The 19037-nt window shown below is 45.6% G+C and overlaps 1 protein-coding gene across 5 annotated transcripts in view; it reads left to right on the top strand.

The window, feature by feature from the left end:
• The window catches only part of ASTN2 (astrotactin 2), an 883583-nt gene that overhangs the window by 513168 nt on the left and 351378 nt on the right, over window positions 1-19037 (top strand). For all 5 annotated transcript variants that reach the window (XM_064579942.1, XM_064579940.1, XM_064579943.1 and 2 more), the window contains one exon: window positions 2518-2668. In XM_064579942.1, the coding sequence (XP_064436012.1) occupies window positions 2518-2668 (151 nt within the window). The remainder of the gene's footprint in view (window positions 1-2517; window positions 2669-19037) is intronic.

The following is a 19037-nucleotide window of genomic DNA, read 5'->3' as shown; positions in this document are numbered from 1 at the left end:
AGATTTAAACAAGGGCGCCTGGGTGGCTCAGTTGGTTAAGCGACTGCCTTCGGCTCAGGTCATGATCCTGGAGTGCTGGGATCGAGTCCGCATCGGGCTCCTTGCTCTGCAGGGAGTCTGCTTCTCCCTCTGCCCCTCCCCCCTCTCATGTGCTCTCTCTCATTCTCTCTCTCTGAAATAAATAAATAAAATCTTTAAAAAAAATAGATTTAAACAATGTGTTCAGAGGGAAAAGAAATTAATTCTGGTTGGTTGGGGGATGTAGACAGGGTTTCACAAAGGAACTCATAGCAAGCTCTGTGGAGGTAAGGCCTTTGTCCTACGTCACTTCTGCATCCCCAGTACTTAGAATAGTGCCTCCTATGAAGTAAGCACTCAATAAGCATGTGCAATATATGAATGAATAGATGGATGGATGAATTTGAATAGTTTTTTTGTTTTTTTTTAAAGATTTTATTTATTTATTCGTGAGAGACAGGGAGAGAGAGAGAGAGAGAGACTGGCAGAGGCAGAGGGAGAAGCAGGCTACCTGCTGAGCAGGGAGCCGGATGCGGGACTCAATCCCAGGACTTGGGGATCATGACCTGTGCCTAAAGCAGACGCTTAACTGTCTGAGCCACCCAGGTGCCCTGAATTTGAATAGTTTTGAAGGATTCTTGGGATTTTATCAGGGAGAAGAATCAGAGATGAGCATCCCAGACCCAAAAGCATGATTAAGGATTCTGAGAAGTGAAGGTACATACTATACTCAGATCCCTTTTTCAGGGATGACCTGCCCGTCCCCTGGATGGTGGCTCGTGGCCCATAGCTGTGTTCCTCCCTGGGTATTGCCTTCAATGAACTGCCTCACCCAAGGATACCACCTTCCAGATGGCAGCCCTTGGCCAGTGACTGGCCAACATGGTGATACAGAGGGCAGGGCCCCTTGTCTCTAATCAGGACATCCTTAAAGGGCCACCCAGCTCTAGAGCTCCCCTAAAGACAAACTGAAGCTTCAGATCTATTTGCATTAACCACATTGCAGGTCGGCCTCTCCCTCGTCCAGTCCTGCCTTGCTTACTTCCTACAAGTGTAGAAGAGGGATCCTTGAAAAATCTGCTGTGTGCAACTCTGTTTCAGAGTCTGTTCTCAGAGAAGCTAACCTAAGATTGTGTGTTCAGGGAATGAGAAGAGACCTGTGGCTAGCCAGTAGAGAATATGAGGACAGGGTAAATGGAGCTGGATGGGCAGGCAGAGACCAAATTATGAAGGACCTTGAATGCCAAGGAAACTAACTTAGATTTTCTTCTGTAAGTAATGGAGAGCTATTATTGATGAGTGAGGTATGAATTAGAACTGGAATGTACAAGATTCACTGACAGTCAGTATGAAAGATAGTATAGAAGGGGATCATACTGGAGATAGAAAATAAGCTAGGACACAAAAACGTAGAACTCCATGCCTCCGGAAGGAAACAGTGAGAGAAGGATGAAGGATGGTCCAGAGGTATCACCAATAGCACTCCCTGGCCTCTTCTTGCAATAAGCATCTCCCTTCTTTCACAATTCTGGATCCCATGAGTCCTATATCATGGGATAATGTGTACCTCGACTCGGTGCCTGTGGTGTCCCTTTAATATCTTCTGCAACTGTGGGCATCACAGATACTCCAATGCTAGGATATCCTTATCTGGGGGCCCTTTTGCCAGAAAGCAGCATCCAAAAACTCCTGTCTGTATATCTCATCTAATAAAACTTTGGCAGATCCATGGATCATGGTACCTAGCCCAGTCTCATCTCTTGGGAACCTCATTTGGGAGGAAGGATGCATTTGCCTAGAATCCCATTACCTTTCCAGCAGCTCTTGCTGTCAGTCTGGACGGGGTCACATTTATGCAATAGTATGAAAAATAAAGCTCTAAGGTTCTAGAGTCAGACAGTCCTGTGTTTGTGTCTTAGCTTTGCTGTTTATAGGCTTTGTAACTTGGGGGAAATCCCATACCTTTAATAGTTTCAATGTATATCCAAAGTAGGGATAATAAGAATGTGCTCATTTTGCGGAGTTGCTATGGGGAGGTCTGGAATCTGTAGAAACATACAGAATGTGAGTTAAGAGTTGTATAGCAGGAAGAGCTTTCCTTTTTGGACTCAGATGGAGCTTGGCACAAACTTCAGTTCTGCCACATTACAAGCTGGGTGGACTTCAGCAAGACACTTCAGCCACTTCTGAGCCACAGTTCACTTATTGGTAAAATGAAAATCTCAAGCCTACCTTCCCAAATTATGAGGATTAGTGAAATAAAGAGTGCCAAGTTCCAAGTATATTCCTTTTCATCACAAGTAGACAAACATCAGGTCATATGATGGCATACCTATTGGATTTTTTCTTACTATTTTCTTTTTAGATATGTATTTGTATCATTTTCTTGATTACAAATACCATAAATGGTGCTCTTAACTGTAATGAATGCATATTTAATTTTTTTTAATCTAATGATACACATGTCTTTGGGGTTTAACCATCCCCTTTGTCTCCAAGGGAAGAAGCGATGCTGTCCACATACTTCGAAACCATCAACGACCTGCTGTCCTCCTTTGGGCCAGTTCGTGACTGCTCTCGGAACAATGGGGGCTGCACTCGAAACTTCAAGTGTGTGTCTGACCGCCAGGTAGACTCCTCAGGATGTGTGGTAAGTGCCATTGGCCCATGACCATGGAGCTGGCCCAGGTGCCAAGGCTGCTTGCTGGAGGCCTCTCCCTGTGAGGGGTAGCTCGCTCATGGCTGCTGCCTCTGTGGCCTTCAGCACACCAGGCTCCCGTGGTTTCTCCATCTGTAAAGTGGGATCGTTAAACCTACCTTGTGGAATTGTTGGAAGAATGAAATGAGACATCAGAACTCCAGTGCCCAATATGCAATAGGTCCTTGAGAGCTCCTGGCCTCAGGAAGGGGACTGTCCATTTGGGGGTGAGGTAGGGCATGTCTTACCTCTGTGGGCACAATGGGATCATGTCAATGAGATGTCCAGAAGAGAAAGTTTCAGTGGAGAACTTAAGGTTGGTTGAAGTTGGGGAAGATGGTGTTTAACTGGCTTCAAGAGGTGGGTCAACTTACATTAGGGAAAGAGTGGGTATAGCCAAGGCAAGGGCATGGAGGGGAATGGCAGTCTTATCTGCTTAAGGCTCCAGAATGAAGCATGGCGTAAGGACACAGAGGATTTTGAGGATCTTTGTTGCCTATAGAAGAGGCTTTCAAACTGGATGGTTTGTTTTATCAGAATGACATAGGGTGCTTGTTTCAAATGTAGGTTCCAGGGTCCCACACCAGTAATATTGATACTGTAGAGGGGGTTAGGTCCCAGGAACCTGAATTTGTAACAATTTAGTGAGTGTTTTATGTGTGGGGAGGCAGAGCTCATGGAAGCACACTTGGTAAACTTCGCCCTTCAAGATGAACTTCTTCACCTGGCATTCGATGCCGTCTTGATTTGACCCTTTCCAACCTCTCCATCACTTTGCTTCCTTCTACACTAGAGCCGGTGGAGTGAATTAGGTGTGGTTCTCTGAACATACATCCCCGTTTAATGCCTCAGAGCCTTTGCTCCTACCGCCTTTTAGCCTAGAGTGAATTGCTCCCCACCAGCCTGTGTAGCAAACAAGTAGACCTCTTTCCAGATTTGTCTTTTTTTCCCTCCCCACCTTGGAAAAGTGACCATACTCTTCTAAAGATCATTACTGTTTCCACATGCCTACTACCTCTGTTATAGACCCTGTGATCATTTATAGCACAGACTGGCTTTTTTCTAGTTTATCCCGCCCAGTAAACTGAGGGAGAACCCCAGGAATCTGTTGATTCAACTTAGCAACCCAACCATCTCAGTAAATAAGAAAGAAATTAGGGATGGAGGGAGGAATGGGGCCAGGGATGTGGGCCAGGACTGTGTCTCTGGGAGAGACCACAGGAAATAGAATACGCAGTCAGCTCTTTTTTTTATTAACATATAATGTATTATTTGTTTCAGGGGTACAGTTCTGTGATTCATCAGTCTTACACAATTCACAGCGCTCACCATAGCACATACCGTCCCCAATGTCCATCATCTAATCACCCCATCCCTCCCAGCACCCTCCACTCCAGCAACCCTCAGTTTGTTTCCTGAGATTAAGAGTCTCTTATGGTTTGTCTCCCTCTCTGGTGTCATCTTGTGTCATTTTTCCCTCCCTTCCCCTATGATCCTGTGTCTTGTTTCTCAAATTCCTCATATCAGTGAGATCATATGATACTTATCTTTCTCTGATTGACTTATTTCGCTTAGCATAATACCCTCTAGTTCCATCCACGACAAGATTTCATTTTTTTTGATGGCTGCATAATATTCCATTGTATATATAAAGCACATTTTCTTTATCCGTTCATCTGTCGACGGACATCTGGGCTCTTCCCATAGCTTGGCTATTATGGACATTGCTGCTATAAACATTGGGGTGCATGTATGTGCCCCTTCGGATCACTACATTTGTATCTTTGGGATAAATACCCAGTAGTGCAATTGCTGGGTCATAGGGTAGCTCTATTTTCAACTTTTTGAGGAACCTCCATACTGTTTTCCAGAGTGGCTGCACCAGCTTGCATTCCCACCAACAGTGTAGGAGGGTTCCCCTTTCTCCGCATCCTTGCCAACATGTGTTGTTTCCTGACTTGTTAATTTGAGCCATTCTGACTGGTGTGAGGTGGTATCTCATTGAGGTTTTGATTTGGATTTCCCTGATGCCTAGTGATGTTGAGCACTTTTTCATGTGTCTGTTGGCCATTTAGATGTCTTCTTTGCAGAAATGTCTGTTCGGGTCTTCTGCCCATTTCTTGGTTGGATTATTTGTTCTCTGGGTGAACAAATAATTGGATAAGCCCTTTATCTGATATGTCATTTGCAAATATCTTCTCCCATTCTGTCGTTTGTCTTTAGGTTTTGTTGTGCAAAAGCTTTTTATCTTGATGAAATCCCAATAGTTCAGTATTGCCGTTGCTTCCCTTGCCTTTGGCGATGATCTAGGAAGAAGTTGCTGCGACTGAGGTCGAAGAGGTTGCTGCCTGTGTTATCCTCATGGATTTTGATGGATTCCTTTTTCACATTTAGGTCTTTCATCCATTTTGAGTCTATTTTTGTGTGTAGTGTAAGGAAATGGTCCAGTTTCATTCTTCTGCATGTGGCTGTCCAATTTTCCCAACACCATTTGTTGAAGAGACTGTCTTTTTTCCATTGGACATTCTTTCCTGCTTTGTTGAAAATTAGTTGACCATAGAGTTGAGGGTCCATTTCTGGGCTCTCTACTCTGTTCCATTGATCTACGTGTCTGTTTTTGTGCCAGTACCATACTATCTTGACGATGACAGCTTTGTAATAGAACTTGGAGTCTGGAATTGTGATGCCACCAGCTTTGCTTTTCTTTTTCAACATTCCTCTGGCTATTCGGGGTCTTTTCTGGTTCCATACAAATTTTAGGATTATTTGTTCCATTTCTTTGAAAAAAGTGGATGGTATTTTGATAGGGATTGCATTGAATGTGTAGATTGCTCTAGGTAGCATTGACATCTTCACAATATTTGTTCTTCCAATCCATGAGCATGGAACATTTTTCCATTTCTTTGTGTCTTCCTCAATTTCTTTCATGAGTATTCTATGGTTTTCTGAGTACAGATTCTTTGCCTCTTTGGTTAGATTTATTCCTAGGTATCCTATGATTTTCGATGCAATTGTAAATGGGATCAACTCCTTAATTTCTCTTTCTTCTGTTTGTTGTTGGTGTATAGAAATGCAAGTGATTTCTGTGCATTGATTTTATATCCTGCCACTTTACTAAATTCCTGTAGGAGTTCTAGCAGTTTTGGGGTGGAGTGTTTTGGGTTTTCCACATAAAGTATCATATTATCACGCAGTCAGCTCTTAATGTGCCTGCACCACAGGTAGGGAAATAGACAATGGCTGGGAGACCAATACAAAGAAGAAACTTCTAGAGAATGAAATAATGCAATTAAACTGTATTGTAGACTCAAAGATCAACAGATCTTCAAAGGTAGATGGGCAAGTGGAGATTTTTTTATCAGAATTCTTAGGATTACAAGTGACAGAAACTCAGAACTAGTTTAGGCAAAAAGAAAAAATGTATTGGATCAAACAGAAGTCAAGGCCCAGTAGTATTAAGGGGATCAAACAATGTCATTGGGATCCCTCTTCTCTTGTCTCTGCTTGCCTCAGCACCATGCCATTCTCTGGATAACTCTGGCTTCCCCACTCACTAAGAGCATCTTTTTCCCAGTTCCTCCAGCTAAAGTCATAGGATTTCATCTCATTGGGCCAGCTTGGTCCTCATATCCATCACTGTACCAGTCACTGTGGTCAGGGGGGAGGACTGGGCTCATCCGAGATCCAGTCGTACCTGGGACTTGGGCCAAGTGGCACTTGCCCTAAAATGCACGGTAGTGAGTTGAGGGAAGGCCCAGACTCTCAAGGAAAAGTAGGGTGCAAGCAACAGAAAGGGGGGTTGGTGTCAGCAGGTGTCTACTTCAGATGAGATTGGGCACGTTCAGGGTGGTATGGCCGTAGACTGCAGGTGTCTACTTCAGAGTATTGCAACCCTGCCCTCCGTTTTGCATAATAGAAAAGTGAGGCCCGGTGAGAGAGAGGATGACCTGCCCAAGTCTTAAAGCTAGGCAGTGGACACACGACTCAAAAAGATGTCCCAGATCAGCAGTGTGGTCTCCAAAACACAAAGCTGGCATTTCTGAAAGGCATTATGTTGTCTGCCTCTATTCCCTTTTTCCATCAGTTCTGTTTCCTGAACTTCCTTTCCTCAAAGGTAGATGTCCCAGAAGAATGAAATCTCAGCATGCAGAGGTGTGCACACACAAGCATGTACCTAGGTGGGATATGTCTCTTGGTCCCTCCCATCAGTGTAAACTGGCAAAATGCAGAGAGAGAGCAAAAGAACATTCCTTCCCTGGAGGTTAAGAGAAAATTCAGCCTTCTGATGAGGTTGCCAGAGACCTTCCTCTCTAGATTAAAGATCTAATGTTAAAACTTCAACTTCAGGGCTCGATACAGCTAAGGTAAGCTCTTCTCTGCACTTTCAGAGTTGATGGGGAGACACCCACTTTTACTCTAAACTTTAAAATTTCTCTTATTTCTCTGTAGACTCTTTGTCATACCCGCAGAGAGAAACTTTTTCTTACAGCCCCTCTTCTAAGAAACTCCATCTGGCAAAAAAAAAAAAAAAAAAAAAAAAGTAATAACACCTTCTATTTTTCGCACTTTAGAGTTCTCGAGTCATGTCTGCATCAATAACTCATCATCACAACAAACCGGGACAGCAGGTCCCTCACCCACGTGGGAAGCAGAGTGACTTCCCAATAGGACCACAAGGTGGCCAGGTAGAGGTCCAAGGACATGTTTTCAATATTCTTCTTGCCAGAACCATTTTGGCCTTGCTTTCCTGTGGTGCAGAAAGGAGATAGTGGGAGAGGAGCTGAGAAAGAAGGCTGGCCTGAGTGAACTGGGTTTAAGTTCTGGCTTGGTCATTGGTGAGCTTTCGAATCTACGTTGACCTCGTTAGTCTCAGTTTCTTAATCTCTCAGAAGGGAGCAGTAGCTCTTGAACTCATAGGTTTTCTGAAAAATCAAAGAACGTACTCGGAAATGATTAGGGATTTACAAAAGGCCATTTATGTGCAAGGTGATGAGACCACGATTGCTGATGTTTTTATGCAGTGGGTATGATGTTTGGGGCCACAAAAATTCAGGAGCACAGCATATTTAATTTTCTATGATGTTTCTGTAACTGAATTTCATTTCTGTACCGCTCCATCCATTGGTAGTGGAAACATACTTCTAGCTCAACTTAGGTTTTCTGCTTCCCACCTCTTCCTGAACATCTAAGTTCAAAGGAGGCTGATGTTCATTTAAGCACGGGGGTAAGAGGATGGTCGGTACTGGACCACTGCCTGTGAATTCTAGTGCCTGCTGTCTTGTCTGGCACTTGTCCATCACTGTCTTTCCTTTATGGTATTGTGCCAGGACCTCTCTGTTCCCATGCGATTTATAGGCACGTGGTTTATCCTGGTACCTGCTGCCTTGTTCTCTCCATCCCCACCACAAGGTCATTTGAGGCCAGCTGGCTCTATCTATCAGATGCTTTCCTGCCCTACTGAGGCCATCAGCTCTTCTATATCACACTGCGGGCATTGGGACCTGCGGGGAGCTAGCTGAAGACCTGTTGACATAGGTAGACCATGAAGGCACTTGTCGTTGGCAGCTGTCATGCCAAGGAAGAGCACCCTATGTTTGTCAGGTGCCAGATGCAATCTGGCAAGTGAGGCTGAGACGCTCTCTGCTTTCCAATCCCTCAAACTCACCTGATTTTCTCTAGCCCCTCATTCTCTTCAGCCACCCTGTGGACAAGCCTGTTGTGAATGGAGCACAGGATCTCTTTTAAGGACATTCTATAGCGTTTGCAAGACCATCTTGTTTGATTTCCAACATTCCTCTCTTCCCAAGCTCGATTGATCCTTAGCTCTTTAGGGGGATGGGGGGTGAGGGGTGGGGAAGCTAATTCTCTAACACATCACAGATTTTCCATTACTATTATTATCATTATATTTTACCTTCGGTTTAGACCTCAACTTCTGAAACCCCAAATTAAAAAAAAAAAATTGGCTTGGTGTTGACTTGGTTTTCTGGTTCTTCTGTGGTAATCTTTCCCTGGGATACTATGGTCCTCAGGTATATAGTTGCCCAAATTAGGGATGGTCACTGGATGTGTGTGGTAGGCAGAATAATAGCCCCCACAAGGAACCACATCCTAATGCCTGTGACCTGTGAATATTTTACCTCATATGACAAAGGTGAAGGTTAAATTTGCATATGGAATTAAGGTTGCTATAAGCCAATTTTTAAAGCAGGAGATTGTCCTGAATCATTAGTGTGAGCCCAGTGTAATCACAGGGTCCTTTAATGTGGAAGAAGGGGGCAGCAGAGGAACTCAGAGCCATACAACATTGCTACCTTTGAAGAGGGAGGAAGGGGGTTACAAGCCAAGGAAAGTCTGTAACACTTGAGAAGGGCAAGCAAACGGATTCACCCCCTACAGCCTCCAGAAAGTAATGAAACCCTGCCAATACCTTGATTTTAGCCAAGTGAGAATTTTGCTGGACTTTGAACCTATAGAACTGTAAGCTAATAAATGTGTGTTTTAAACCACCAAGTTCGTGGTCATCTGTTTACAGCAGTGATGGGAAATGAATGTAGGGTGAACAGTAATATGGGGAGGGAGGGTGATCCAAGAGATACCATATAAAGAATGACCTTGTTATTTAGATTTTCAAGTATTTCCAGGGAGACCCTCACCTCTTGACCAGGGATGGAGGAGGTAGCAGTGAATGAAGCATCAGAAAGGGGAGGGAGCCTTGTGCTCCCCTTCAATGTGCCAAACAGTAAAAAATTGTTATCTATTAGAAATTGTATAAATCTGGCAAGCACAGTGATATCAGCAAGGCACAGTCTGAAAAGTAAGCCGTGCTTCCATTTATTCTGTGTGGCACTATAAACATTGCGAACTTTTAATCAAGATAGAGGACAAAACCAGGGCGCCTGGGTGGCTCAGTCGTTAAGCGTCTGCCTTCGGCTCAGGTCATGATCCCAGGGTCCTGGGATCGAGCCCCACATCGGGCTCCCTGCTCCGCGGGAAGCCTGCTTCTCCCTCTCCCACTCCCCCTGCTTGTGTTCCCTCTCTAGCTGTCTCTCTCTCTGTCAAATAAATAAAATCTTTAAAAAAAAAAAATTAAAAAAAAAAAAGATAGAGGACAAAACCAAAGAAAACTATAGGTACTTCATCATAATATTGTGTGGAGGACACTTTCACCACCTCTATGTAGCTGCAGCCCCCAGAAGCATTCTGCTCACGCTGCTCCTTTGTATTCCCCTGGTTTTCCCGGCGTGGGAAGCAGCCTTTTGATGGAATCAGCCTCAGACCATCAGGCGATCAAAATCTGTTCTCCGCCCCTTTTGAAATAGCAATTCACAGCTTACCTTCCTTTTTCCAATGTTTTGCTCACATATTGTGGGTCAGGAACATGGGAAGGGTTCATTCAGCTGGGTGATTTGTCTCTGATCCATGACAGGTGGGCCATCTGCAGCTGGAAGATTTCTTTCAAGAGGGTCCCTTCGCTTACCCACAAGGGACTGGAATGGCCAGCAGTTGACCCTTGGCCGTGCTGGACCTCAGCTCAGTGGGGGCTGTCAACTAGAGTGCCTGCTCATGGCCTGTCCGTTTGTCTGGACTTTTCAGGCCACAGAGGCCAGGTTTGCAAAAGGAGCATCTCGGGATCAAGTGTTTTAAGAGCACAGGCAGAAGCTGCAAGCCTTCTTAGCACCTAGCCTCAGAAGTCCCAGGACATCATTTCTGCCCCATTCTATTTGTCAGGCAGGTCATTAAAGTCACTATGGATTCAAAGAGAGGGAACTGGACCTCACCTGTTGATGAGAAGACTAGCAGAGAATGCGTGGCCCTCTTAAACCTACCTTTGACCTACAGCATGGACACACAGGCCGGGGCTCTCAGGGCAGGAAGGCACCCTAGAAATCTAACAAGGCCAGCACCTCTCCCATTATACAGACAGAAAAGCAAAGGCCTCGAAAGATGCAGAAATGGCCCAAGTTCATGGAGGGAAGCAGTGACAGAATCAAGGTTTGATCCTAAGACTCCTTCCTCCCCGTTGCCTCTGTCTAGGTAATGACCTTAGAGCACCCGCTTTGCCATTGCAACAGCCCAGAGACTTAGTCAGCAGTCGCCCTGCATCCAGCGTGGTGAATGGAACAGGAGGGTACAGGATAAGAGCCCCACCATGTTTTTCAGGTAGCTGAGAAGATGAGAGGGGCTTCGGCAGGACTGCGTGTGACCTCGAACAAGTGCCTTCGTCTCTGCAGGAGAATATCTCACCGGGTGGGTGTGAGAGCAGAGAGAAGGGGGCTGGGGTCGGAGAGGGGGGCACTCAGTAATGCTGCGTGCCAGTTCTCGCGCGTTCATGGCAGTCAATGCGGGTAACTCTCCCCCTAGGTGGGCATTGCTGTATCCATTTTATGAAAGACAAAGGCTAGGACTGTAAGAACGATGGTCCACACAGTGATCTGTGTGCAGACATGGTTCTGAGTGCTGAGCTTGTTTTAAACAGTGTAATTCTCTCAGCCATCCCATGAGCTAAGCTGTATGATTATCTCCACTTGACACTTGAGAAAAATGGAACTGCCTGGGAGGAAGAGAGGGTATGTGGAGAAGCACAGAGGAAGGAGGGTGGGGAGGAGGGCAGGTGCCAGACCATCCAGGGCCTTCATAGAAAGTTAGGACTGAGGGAGGTGCAGGGATTTGCATGCTTGCTGGATCCTGCTGAGTGGTGGTTATCTTTTAGGATGTGTGTCTAGTGTCAGTCCCCAGCCCTCCCTTTGAAGACCAATCCCACTCTGCCCCACCCCCCCTAGAAATCACCCAGCCATATTCTCCTTCTCCCTCTTGTGCTTTTTCCATTTTGACCTAAAAAGCCATCTCGCCTCCCAGATATTAGGAAGAGCTGCAGGACCCCTGATTGCCATGAGATGCTGAAAGGCAACACCAAACGTGCTGCCTTTTTTCAAGTCAAGATGAATAAGGGTAGGAATGACCATTTATTATAGGCCAGACTCCTCTTTGGCACCACTCAGAAGGAGGCAAACACTAGAATCTGGTTCATATAGGGAGAGGGAGCTGCGTCTCTCCATTTCTCATCCTCCCCCCCACCGACCACCCCTTAATGACTCAGTTGGGCTGTGATTAAAAGAAACTAAACTCAGGAAGTGTGGGGAAGGCACGGAGGGAGAATCAGCTGGGTGAGAAATCACTTTGGAGCATAGCCCAGGCTTTGCTGACCCGGGGAAGCCCGAGCCCCTGTGCCTGGCATTCTGCCCTCCTGGACAGGGCCCACCCCCTGGGGAGTGGTTTTCCCTCCCCAGAAATGGACTCTTCAGGTGCAGTCCATCCCAGCAGACCAGTGACAGGGGTGGGATGGATGTAGGGTACCACCAGGGTTGCTTTTCCCAGAGTCCAGAATAGGAGGAATGATGCGTGCCACCTTTTCTTTCTTAAAAATCTTTACAAATATGCAAAGTCAGGGGGCAACACATCTTTATGGGAACTCCTTCAGAGATGCTTCGGCCAGGAAATAGTCTTTGTCAAGGGTGGAGTATCTCCTATGCTGTGTCCCCATCAAAGTGCCCTCTGATCAAACAGGTCCATAGACTGAGAATTCTCTATATGCACCTTTGTCAGGAATACTGGTCCTGATAGTGTTATTGAAAGCATGAATTGGTTGATGCTATTGATAAAGGAATTAGTGCTATCAATAATATCAGTAATAGTATTACTGATGGGGATACATATAGAGTTTTTGAGAGCTGATTTCATGCCAGTCCCTGGGATAAATGTTTGAAATGCATCCTCACATTGGATCCTTACAGCTAGCTTATGAGGTGAACACTATTGTTACTTCTGTTTTGTCCACAAGGAAACAGATTTATTTAATTTTATTTTTAAAGATTTTATTTATTTATTTGACAGAGAGAGACAGAGAGAGCACAAGCAGGGGGAGCAGCAGAGGGAGAGGGAGAAGTAGGCTCTCTGCTGAGCAGGGAGCCTGATGTGGGGCTCTGTCCCAGGATCCTGGGATCATGATCCGAGCAGAAGGCAGACACTTAACTGAACTGAGCCACCCAGGCGCACCAACGAGGAAACAGATTGAGAAAGCGTGAGAAACTTGCCCAAGTCCAACCAGCCAGATAAAGGCAGAGCAGAAATTCAAACCCAGGTATATCTAACTCCAAAGCCTATTCCCTTAACTCATCAGATGGCAACTTCTGGAAGCTGAGGATCCTTCCCCAAAGCAAAAGTCCCCAGTGTCAGGGAGCATAAAGGGAGGGGACACTTCCTTCTCCCCATCCTTTTTCAATGTCCAGGATTTCTTCTTCTTCCTCTGTATCCAAGAGATCTGCAGGAAGATAAAAAGAGAATGAGTATCGGCAGAGGGCGGAGGATAGTCAGAAAAGCAGTAGAATGGAAATGTGTCTGTTGACGCAGAGCCTGCACAGAAGGATCAAACTTGAGGGCTCGAAAGGAAGGGAGTTACCCCTCAGTTGGAAGCCGTGCATTTGCACGTTTCATTTGTGAACTCCGCATATGCCCCTCCCCCCTTCTGGGGGGAGGGGGTGGGAGTGAGACTTGGGGTTTCCAAGATTATAATGTGTGGCTTTCTCATAAAGCCTCTGCACCTTTTTATGATATTAAATATTTTATTCTTCCGGTGACATTTGAAGCCTTCTCCACTTTTTCCCCCTCGTTTTATTTCTTTGGGACCCAGATTTGCTGGGCCTGATGGTACTTCTGGTAAGCTGGTTTTATTGTGTGAAAGTCATTATCTGTTAAAGTCAGGGAGCAGCCCTTGCCCTTCTAAAGGGATGGGTTTTACCCTTTGATTCCTGGAAGAATGGCATGGTGGGGCGGGGAGAGGAGCCCCAGAGGCTGGGTGGGGGAGGGGGGCAGGAAATGGGAGCTGTGGCCCTGGTTCTGCCACCTGTTGGCTGCAGGAGTGAAACAAATCTCTTCAGGGAAAGCGGTGGTCATCTGTGGAGACTGAACCCTGGAACCAGAGAGGGAGCTTCAGACCAGCCTGCCTGGGAAGGGGCCAATGAAATGCTGAGCTTCCTTTCAGTTCCCGAAATCTATGACCTCACGATATATGTTCTCAGACGGCAGATTTCTAACACTGGAAGGGCCTGAGGGTAGGCAAGGGTAACATGAGGTGGAGGGTGAGGCTTAACTCATTGTTTGGTGGGAAAGCAAATATACAGGGGGAAAAAATTCTCCATCCTTTTGCTTTCCTTTGTCAGCGTCTCTAGAGTGATTGTTGACATTTTAGTTGTGTGTTTCATGCACTTGCTTCACAAAGCTTTTCACCTTCTGAACGGTGCCCTTGTGAGAGAAAGTGTTTACTCCCACCATGACCCCTACCTTCAAGGGGTCAGTATAATGCTGAAGGGCACAGTTTCTGGCCTCAGAGAAACCTGGGCCCCAAATCTGCTCTGTCACACACTAATCATGTGACCTGGGGACAAATTCAACCTCTGAGTCTCAGGCTCCTGTTGAGTAAAATGGGGCTTATCATACCCACCAAAGCTGCTCTGGGCACTAACTGGGATAATGCGTTCACAGCGGGCCAGCGCCCGGCCCTAAGTAGACACAGAGTGTGGTTGCTGCTATTATCTGGTTTTTCCTTCAGGGATGATGGGGATGATGGGAGCTGAGATGGTCTGGGTGGTCGCTGTGTTCCGAAGCCTCTGACGTGGGTCTCATTATTACCCCTTTTTCACAGATGGGAGAACTGAGGCAGAGTGAGCCTGGGTGCCTCACTCAGGGTCACACAGCTTCTAAGTTCTAGAGCAGAGAGTTTAAGCAGCGCAGCGTGATGCCAGAACTCTTCGCCCTTCATCAGGGCCAAGTCTTCATAAACGTCATTTGCCCTGTATTTCACGGAGGGGACTATTCTATCGCTTTACTTCACCTGAATGGTGGGCGTTTTGAGTGGGTGCTTTCAATTTTAATCTATTATAAACAGTGTTGCTCTGAGCATCTTGGGGCAGAAGGCTCCTTTGTGTTCTGAGTTATTTCTTTAGCATAGATTCCCAGCAGTCTGTGAGGACAGTTTTCAAATTCCATGATTTGGGCGAAGGTGTGGGATGTATTAAAATAAAGAGGAGCGGCACCGCCTCCGGTTTTCTGGACGACCTCTGATTCGGGGGTGCTGGTTTTCTTTCATGAGGCAGTTCAAGCAGTTCAAGGGCAGGCTAGGGTGCTTGGCTGAAAGCGTCCCTTTGAGGAGGGGGGTGATCAAATAAAAGTGGTGCCTTAGGGCGTAGAGCCCCGCCATATGTGCCCAGTGCATGTGAGAGAGAGCATAAATGCAGAGGACCTGGCAGGTAGAAGGAAGCAAGTGGGCGGGACTGTGGTCTCCTTGAGGACACCAGCGGGTCAGGGACCGTGACCACAGAGTTCCCAATGGCTGTGTCCCACACCTGTGAAGAAGCACTCCCTGGCTGTTGGAATGCTCATAATTAGACACCTTTTTCTTAGCTCTGAAATGAAAACCCGGAATAATTGTGTTCATCTTAATTGTGGTAGAACTGTCGCAATTTATAAGGTATTTTCCCCAGCGGGTCTTCAGTCTTCTTTTAGTTTTTGTTTGTTTGTTTCAAATAGCTCAGGCTCATTGTAAAATAAAGTAAAACAAATGTATACACTGCTGAAATATATAAAGAAAAAACACAAACCAGTGTCCTCTTTCTCTTTCACTTTGGTCTCTCTCTATATATCTTTCTATAGAGTTTTTCCCCATGCATATGCAAATCTAAATAAGAATTTATATCCGTAAGTTTAAAAATAGAAGCATAAAAAGCATACAGTAGTTGTGTTTCTTTGCGGTAACCTTCTGTGTCAGAACTGCATGTCTTTATACAAACTTTTCCCTTTTTTCAAGACAACTGGCTTCTTAAGTTGATCTTAACCACATGTAAACCTCCTTCCTTCTGTCAAAGATAAAGATGAACAAATTGAGGCCAAAAAGCACGGGAACTATGTTTGGCTTAACCTAAGTGTTCTAAACCCCAGGCTAGGATTCTGTCTTGCACACAGTGTAATATCCTTCTTTTATTTTTTATCACAGGTCTTGGGGTAAGTGGACAAGAAATGATGTCATCAGCATCATTATTATTAATCTGAAAAGTTGGCCTTTTCCCTGGTTTCTCCAGCTTCTCCCTGAGCCCTGCCTTGTACACAAATCTTCACCACCAGCCCAGATATTCTTGGAGGCTGTAGAAGTTATCCGGGGATGGCGGAGAGTCAGCTTGGAACCCTGGCCACCAGCCTCAATCTTGAAACCTTTTAACCTTGGGGTAGCAAACAGGGAGAAGGGTTCATAAACCCTTCACTAGCCTTTCTTCTCACTGAGAAGATAGCACCTGAATAGCATTATACACATTCCTAGGGCAGCCGGCCGATTCATCAGAATTCTTCCAGGGCGAAGAGCAGACTTGGCCGTGAGACAGAGTTGCATTCACATCCTGTCCCTGTCACCGGGAAGCTGTGTGACTGTAACAGCTGAATGTGTCTGAGTCTCTGTTGCATTGTCCATAAACTGGAAATGATCCCTGCACCTTAGGGTGTTGGCCGAACCCAGTGGGAATAGCCAGGCATGAGCTGGACCCAGTTCTGGAACATCCCTTTCCAGGGCCTGTTCCTATCGGATAGAGAGGAGCATTGTGAGCTAGGAAACAGGGTCCAGGGGATGCTTGCTTTTTGACACCACCCAACAGTTCTCCAGTTCTCAGTGGGCAGTGACTCTGGGGACAATCCAACTGAACTTGGACACAATGCACTAGAGTTAGCATCAGATCCCGTAAGTTAAAGGGTCAGTCCTACAAGACTGCCCCCCACCCACCCACCTTCAGAGGCCAGTTACATGTCCAGCCTGTCACCTGTACTTCTGATTGACCGGGTATAGTTTGGAGGTTTCCATGATCCTCTCCTTGGATTCAATTCATTTGCTAGAGTGGCTCACAGAACTGAGAGAAACATTGACTTCTGTTTATCAGTTTATTGTAAAGGATACAGATGAACAAGCAGGTGAAGGGGTACGTAGGGCAAGGTATAGAGAAAGAAGCATGATATTCCTACACCTCTGTGTGTTCACCAACTGGGATATTCTCCCAACTCTATCCCTTTGGGTTTTTATGGAGGCTTTATTTACATAAGCATAATTGATTAAATCGTTGGCCATTGGCAGCTGATGCAACCTCCAGCCCCTATCTTCTTACTGGATCCTGAAGGTTCCAACCCTCTAATCACATGGTTGGTTCCCCTGACAACCAGCACCCCATCCTTAGGTCACCTCATTAACATAAACTCAGATGTGATTGAAGGGAATTTCTTATGCATATCAAGACACCTTATTAGCTCTTATCACTTAAGGAAATTCCAAGGGTTTTAGGAACTCTGTCTAGAAGTGAGGATGAAGATAAAATACCTATATTTCTTATTATAAATCACAATATCACACACGGGATCTTTTTCTGGCTTTCATTGATCTTCAAGAATTTTTCTCACCATCCATGTAAGGAAAAGTGATTCTAGAAGCCCACTGTCATGGGGATGATACAGACCTAGGTTATAAAATGACACTGTTCCTTAACCTGGCTCTGCTCACTGTGTATTCTTAGTTAAGCCCCTTAGGGCTTCTAAAAATGGTAAGAGTGGAACTTGATTTTCTCTGGGGCTCCTTCTTTTCCTGCAACAGCCCACAAGTTAAGCTGTACTTGGGTCTCTAGAGAGAAGACCCTGAAGATCAGCCTCTATGGCCGTCAATGGGACTTGTGCTCCCCGCCACCCCTGGTTCCCCTGGAGAGCTGTTCTTTCATAACAGTAAACCCTAGGGAAAAGATGGAGCTCTCCATATGGTGGGATTTCAGGCAGAAGCATTGTAACCAACCTCCATGATTTTGTCGTTGCCTTGTTTAGATAATGAGGCATTTCAACTGAAAAGTTACTTTTCCTTTTTCAATTATGAAGTTATTATATACATACATAAGTACATTTAGAATACAGAGAAGGTAGAAGAAAGGAAAATATCACCCAGAGTCATGGCATCTCTAATAACCACCATTAACGTTTTGGTATTTCCTTTTAGTAGTTTTCCTATGTGATATATATTTACCAGTTTTATTGTGGAATTTCAAATACATGTAGAAAAATGTGTAAAAACATCACATGCAGTTTCATCAGTAGTAAATATATGATACCTATCTAATCATCACCCAGGTCAAGAATTAGAATATCACCTGCATTCTAGAAGCCTTTTCTTAACACACCCACTGTGACTCTATTTCCCATTTTAGCACTTTCTCCCCCTCCGAAGTAGCCACAACCCTGACTTTTAATCACGCCCCTTATCTTTTCTATATAGTTTCTCCACTTATATGGGCATAGAACAACCATTTTATTTTATTTTTGCTTTTCAGTGGTGGATTCTCTGGCATTCAGCACATTTCACTAAGTTAGGTAAAACCCATCTTCTCTTTTGGTTGAAGTGAAAACTGGTTGCCAGCTGGTCCACAGTTTCATTCAAATCTAAGCTGCATTCAGAATGCAATACCTAAGTTCCTAATGTGGTTGGACCCTCTGTTAGACTCCAAAGTCACAGGAGTGAACGGTCCCATGGCTAACAAAGAGCTCAGTCTGTGTACCAAGCCAGAAATTGATACTTTGGGTCCCACCACCCAGAATCACATGTGATTGCCTCTTTTCAGCACATATACGGGGCAAATTCTCCTTTTCCAAATGATTCCCTCTGGTGTAGACTAGGGCCTGGGCTGGGCTGCCTCTTCCTGTCCTTTGAATTTTCGGTGCCCACACAAGCATGTTTTTTTTCTTCCCCCCCCCAGCTGGTCCAAACCTTGCAGGCTTTTTCTGAGGCATATTTTTAAATGTTACATCCTGAGTTCATCCTGGGTAAGAGGAAAACCTTTTAGGCAAGAGGTGGGGATAGAGAGAGAAAGGGAACTGATGTCTCTTGAGCTGCATTGAAGTGTAACTTTGGATCGTGGGATCCACCCAGCACACCAGCCAAATGGTATTGCCATCCCCATTCTGCGCACGTAGAAGGCAACCCGGGGAGGGGAGTGGCGTGCCCAGTGCCGCTCACGTTGGGATTGGTGGCCTTGGGATCAGAACCCCAATCGCAAGGGCTCCAGTAACCTTGATGGAAAGGTTGAGAACACCTTCCAAAGGTGTGGGGTCAGGCTTCCTGCGGCATCCCCATTGCGCTGGTTGACAACACTGGGCAATGATGTATTAACGTTCTCATATGCACAGCATTACCTCAACAGGGGCTTGCCTGGAGAGTTAGGTGAGTGGTGTGCCCTCAGCCCAGGGTCTGGCTGAT

This window comes from Mirounga angustirostris, unplaced genomic scaffold, assembly GCF_029215605.1.
Source record: "Mirounga angustirostris isolate CCGP_5_RB_7025 unplaced genomic scaffold, mMirAng1.0.hap1 SCAF_15, whole genome shotgun sequence".
NCBI lineage: Eukaryota > Metazoa > Chordata > Mammalia > Carnivora > Phocidae > Mirounga > Mirounga angustirostris.
This window is presented reverse-complemented; position numbering and strand designations above follow the sequence as displayed.